The 6,000-nt window shown below is 40.5% G+C and overlaps 1 protein-coding gene across 1 annotated transcript in view; it reads right to left on the reverse strand.

Annotated features, from left to right (window-relative positions):
- LOC139767495 (uncharacterized) overlaps nt 1-6,000 on the reverse strand; it is a 140,177-nt gene that overhangs the window by 54,283 nt on the left and 79,894 nt on the right. Inside the window, exons 4-5 of the mRNA XM_071696919.1 lie at nt 4,651-4,820; nt 1,573-1,752 (exon numbers count right to left, since the gene is read on the reverse strand). Of these exons, the coding sequence (XP_071553020.1) occupies nt 1,573-1,752; nt 4,651-4,820 (350 nt within the window). The remainder of the gene's footprint in view (nt 1-1,572; nt 1,753-4,650; nt 4,821-6,000) is intronic.

Raw genomic sequence — 6,000 nt, forward strand, 5'->3', positions numbered from 1 at the left:
CTTAGAGGGAATATCCTCACTTGGCCCCCTTCTCTGTTCCTTCTTCTTTGGAAAATATAAAACAGGAGGGGAGGATTTCCAGCCCCACTCCCGCTCCCTCCCCTTTTAGTCGCCTTCTACGACACGTAGGGAATACGTGGCAAGTATTCTTATATATATATATATATATATATATATATATATATATATATATATATATATATATATATATACATACTGTTATGAGTTCACGGGGAATATGAAACACGATAAGTTCACAAGTGCACTTTCGTGTGATAATCACATCATTAGGGGAGACACAAGAGAGAAATATAACAGTCAGTTGATATACAACGAAGAGACGTAGCTAAGACGCCATTTGGTAAACATATATATATATATATATATATATATATATATATATATATATATATATATATATATATATATATTCCAAAGCTGTCACAAGGAACAATTGGGCGTTATATGCTAAAGGAAGTCAAGGTTAAGCGACGCTTGAGCGTTCGCGCAACGATGAATGGAAAATCCATCACACACGAACGGATGACTGACTCACTCCTGTAGGACAGTAGAGCGACGGAGGCGCTGGGTTGTATATGAAATACGAGAGGTTCACAAGTGCACTTTCGTGTAGTGATCACATCATCATCATCAGGGGAGATACAAGAATGAGATAGAAGACGTAGAACATAAGTTGCCAAGTGCACTTTCGTGTAATGATCATATCATCATCAGAGGAGATACAAGAATGAGATAGAAGACGTAGAACTTAAGTTCACAAGTGCACTTTCGTGTAATGATCATATCATCATCAGGGGAGATACAAGAATGAGATAGAAGACGTAGAACGTAAGTTGCCAAGTGCACTTTCGTGTAGTGATCACATCATCATCATCAGGGGAGACACAAGAATGAGATAGAAGACGTAGAACATAAGTTGCCAAGTGCACTTTCGTGTAATGATCACATCATCATCAGGGGAGATACAAGAATGAGATAGAAGACGTAGAACATAAGTTGCCAAGTGCACTTTCGTATAATGATCACATCATCATCAGAGGAGATACAAGAATGACATAGAAGACGTAGAACATAAGTTGCCAAGTGCACTTTCGTATAATGATCACATCATCATCAGAGGAGATACAAGAATGACATAGAAGACGTAGAACATAAGTTCACAAGTGTACTTTCGTGTAATGATCACATCATCAGGGGAGACACAAGAGAGAAATGTAACAGTCAGTTGATGATATACAACGAAGAGACGTAGCTAGGACGCCATTGGTTTTATGCATATATAGATCACACACAGGTACTGGGGCGACATCACTTACCTCAGGTACTGTGTGGGGGAGACATCATCTCATTGGACCTCACCTGGTTAGTGACGTCGCCACAGTAGGTGACTTCCTCCCTTTCTATTGGACCTCCACCACAGTGGGTGACTTCCTCCCTTTCATTTGGACCTCACCTGGTTAGTGACGTCGTCGCCACAGTGGGTGACTTCCTCCCTTTCCATTGGACCTCCACCACAGTGGGTGACTTCCTCCCTTTCCATTTGGACCTCACCTGGTTAGTGACGTCGCCACAGTGGGTGACTTCCTCCGTTTCCCTCTTGTTCTCAGCCACCTGGTGAGAGTTGACTATGTGTTCGGTCTTCTCTGAAACGACTACAGCGCCTCCTACAGGAACCCAGTCCTCCCCTGGTGGGGCAAGGGCACGACCATCCTGGCCCTCCGGGGTCAGGTGCTGTGGAACGAGGGACAACGAGGTCGTTAAACTGCCTCCAACGTCGTTAGTACATAGATAGATAGATAGATAAAGAGGTAGATAGATAGATAGACAGACAGAGAGGCAGCTACATAGATAGATAGATAAAGAGGTAGCTAGATAGATAGATAGATAGAGAGGCAGCTAGATACATAGATAGATAGATAGAGAGGCAGCTAGATAGATAGATAGATAGATAGATAGAGAGGAAGATAGATAGATATATAGATATATAGATAGGTAAATGGATAGATAGATAGATAGATAGATAGGTAAATAGATAGGTAAGTGGATAGGTAAATAGATGGGTAAATAGAGAGATAGATAGATAGGTAAATAGATAGATAGGTAGATGGGTAAATAGATAGATAGATAGGTAGGTACATAAATACAGACATATAAAGGTCAGGTATCTATATATACAAATATCTAATCATATATATATATAGATAGATAGATAGATAAAGAGGTAGATAGATAGATAGACAGACAGAGAGGCAGCTACATAGATAGATAGATAAAGAGGTAGCTAGATAGATAGATAGATAGAGAGGCAGCTAGATACATAGATAGATAGATAGAGAGGCAGCTAGATAGATAGATAGATAGATAGATAGAGAGGAAGATAGATAGATATATAGATATATAGATAGGTAAATGGATAGATAGATAGATAGATAGGTAAATAGATAGGTAAGTGGATAGGTAAATAGATGGGTAAATAGAGAGATAGATAGATAGGTAAATAGATAGATAGGTAGATGGGTAAATAGATAGATAGATAGGTAGGTACATAAATACAGACATATAAAGGTCAGGTATCTATATATACAAATATCTAATCATATATATATATATATATATATATATATATATATATATATATATATATATATATATATATATATATATATTTTAGATATTTATGTATATAAATACGTAAAAATACAATAATGTAATTAGACAATTACTTTTAACCGATTAATTACATGAATTAAGTTACTTTGATTAAGATATTTGAAATGACTTAATTACTTAAAATATCTGAAATTACTTAATTTATTTTAAGATATTTGAAATGACTTAATTATCTAAAATCTTTGAAATCACTTAATTACTTAAGATATTTTAGATGACTTACTTATGGTACCATCTCCCAAGTATGGTCCCATCTCCCCAGTATGGTCCCATCACCCCAGTATGGTCCCATCACCCCAGTATGGTCCCATCACCCCAATATGGTCCCATCTCCCCAGTATGGTCCCATCTTTCCAGTATGGTCCCATCTCCCCAGTATGGTCCCATCTCCCCAGCATGGTCCTATCATGGACTTCCATCCTGGTGTTCGGGGTTTCAATACACTGCTTCGCTTTCAGTGGCACTGCTTTTGAGGGGGGTCGGGATTCGAACCCAGCCATTCTTTGATGTAACACCGCGTACCTTCAACAGCCTGTAGGGAGTAAAACTCCTCTGCTATAGCTAATTAAATATGCAATTACCTCATCGCTAATGGTGTATGAAACCCCACTAAATGATGTAGACCTGCCTGACGGAGGTGGACACACAAGACCTGCCTGACGGAGGTGGACACACAAGACCTACCTGACGGAGGTGGACACACAAGACCTGCCTGACGGAGGTGGACACACAAGACCTGCCTGACGGAGGTGGACACACAAGACCTGCCTGACGGAGGTGGACACACAGGACCTACTTGACGGAGGTGGACACACAAGACCCACCTGACGGAGGTGGACACACAAAACCTACCTGACGGAGGTGGACACACAAGACCTGCCTGACGGAGGTGGACACACAAGACCTGCCTGACGGAGGCGAAGACACAAGACCTACCTGACGAAGGTGGACACACAAGACCTGCCTGACGGAGGTGGACACACAAGACCTGCCTGACGGAGGTGAAGACGCAAGACCTGCCTGACGGAGGTGGACACACAAGACCTGCCTGACGGAGGTGGACACACAAGACCTGCCTGACGAAGGTGAACACAGAAGACCTACCTGACGGAGGTGGACACACAAGACCTGCCTGACGGAGGTGGACACACAAGACCTGCCTGACGGAGGCGAAGACACAAGACCTACCTGACGAAGGTGGACACACAAGACCTGCCTGACGGAGGTGGACACACAAGACCTGCCTGACGGAGGTGAAGACGCAAGACCTGCCTGACGGAGGTGGACACACAAGACCTGCCTGACGGAGGTGGACACACAAGACCTGCCTGACGAAGGTGAACACAGAAGACCTACCTGACGGAGGTGGACACACAAGACCTGCCTGACGGAGGTGGACACACAAGACCTGCCTGACGGAGGTGGGGACACAAGACCTACCTGACGGAGGTGGACACACAAGACCTGCCTGACGGAGGTGGACACACAAGACCTACCTGACGGAGGTGGACACACAAGACCTGCCTGACGGAGGTGGACACACAAGACCTGCCTGACGGAGGTGGACACACAAGACCTACCTGACGGAGGTGGACACACAAGACCTGCCTGACGGAGGTGAAGACACAGACGACCTACCTGACGGAGGTGAAGACACAAACGACCTGCCTGACGGAGGTGGACACACAAGACCTGCCTGACGAAGGTGAAGACACAGACGACCTACCTGACGGAGGTGAAGACACAGACGACCTACCTGACGGAGGTGGACACACAAGACCTACCTGACGGAGGTGGACACACAAGACCTACCTGACGGAGGTGGACACACAAGACCTACCTGACGGAGGTGAAGACACAGACGACCTACCTGACGGAGGTGAAGACACAGACGACCTACCTGACGGAGGTGAAGACACAGACGAACTACCTGACGGAGGCGAAGACGAAGGAACCTACCTCGTCAGCGACCACTTCTTGTGTGACAGTGTCCTCCTTACAGTCGGTAGTGACGACAGGGCCCGTGTCCTCGACCACCTCGCCATCTTCGAGGACAACCTGCCTTTGTGTTCTCGTCTCTATGTTTTTTGTGGTCGTTGTAGTAACTTTCTTACGCGTCAGCCATTCTTCTGTGTACGAGACGTCCTCCTTTCAGCCCAAGATCATGTTAATGTGTCCCTCCCTCGTACATTAACATATTAACCTCCTCTTCTCAGTGCGTATTTAACAAACTCTAGCGTTAAACTATTTAGCAAAATTTAACAAACTCTAGCGTTAAACTATTTGGCAAAATTTAACAAAGTCTTGCATTAAACTATTTAGCAAAATTTAACAAACTCTAGCGTTAAACTATTTAGCAAAATTTAACAAACTCTAGCGTTAATCTATTTAGCAAAATTTAACAAAGTCTTGCATTAAACTATTTAGCAAAATTTAACAAAGTCTTGCATTAAACTATTTGGCAAAATTTAACAAACTCTAGCGTTAAACTATTTAGCAAAATTTAACAAACTCTAGCGTTAAACTATTTAGCAAAATTTAACAAACTCTAGCGTTAAACTATTTAGCAAAATTTAACAAACTCTAGCGTTAAACTATTTAGCAAAATTTAACAAACTCTAGCGTTAAACTATTTAGCAAAATTTAAAAAACTCTTGCATTAAACTATTTAGCAAAATTAACTACTAGGAATTTAACAAATTCTATCATTTTATCAAAATTATCTACTAGGAATTTTAGGAATTTAACAAACTCTATCATGTTATCAAAATTAACTACTAGGAATTTAACAAACTCTATCATATCAAAATTAACTACTAGGAATTTAACAAACTCTATCACTAAATAATTTATCAAAACTAACTACTAGGAATTTAACAAACTCTATCATTTTATCAAAATTAACTACTAGGAATTTAACAAACTCTATCATTAAATAATTTATCAAAATTAACTGTTAGGAATTTAACAAACTCTGTCATTAAACTATTTAGCAAAATCAACTACTAGGAATTTAACAAATTCTATCATTTTATCAGAATTAACTCCTAGGAATTTAACAAACTCTATCATTAAATAATTTATCAAAATTAATTACTAGGAATTTAACAAACTATCGTTAAATAATTTATCAAATTAACTACTGAGAATTTAACAAACTCTATCATTAAATAATGTATCAAAATTTAACTACAAGGAATTTATATATTGTATAATTATCAGGTTTTTGATATATTGTCTCATACGACATGATATACACAATTTCTAAAATGAAGAGTATTTAGAAAAATCTAAATTCAAAGACAAAAT

Source organism: Panulirus ornatus, chromosome 61 (genome assembly GCF_036320965.1).
Source record: "Panulirus ornatus isolate Po-2019 chromosome 61, ASM3632096v1, whole genome shotgun sequence".
Lineage (NCBI taxonomy): Eukaryota > Metazoa > Arthropoda > Malacostraca > Decapoda > Palinuridae > Panulirus > Panulirus ornatus.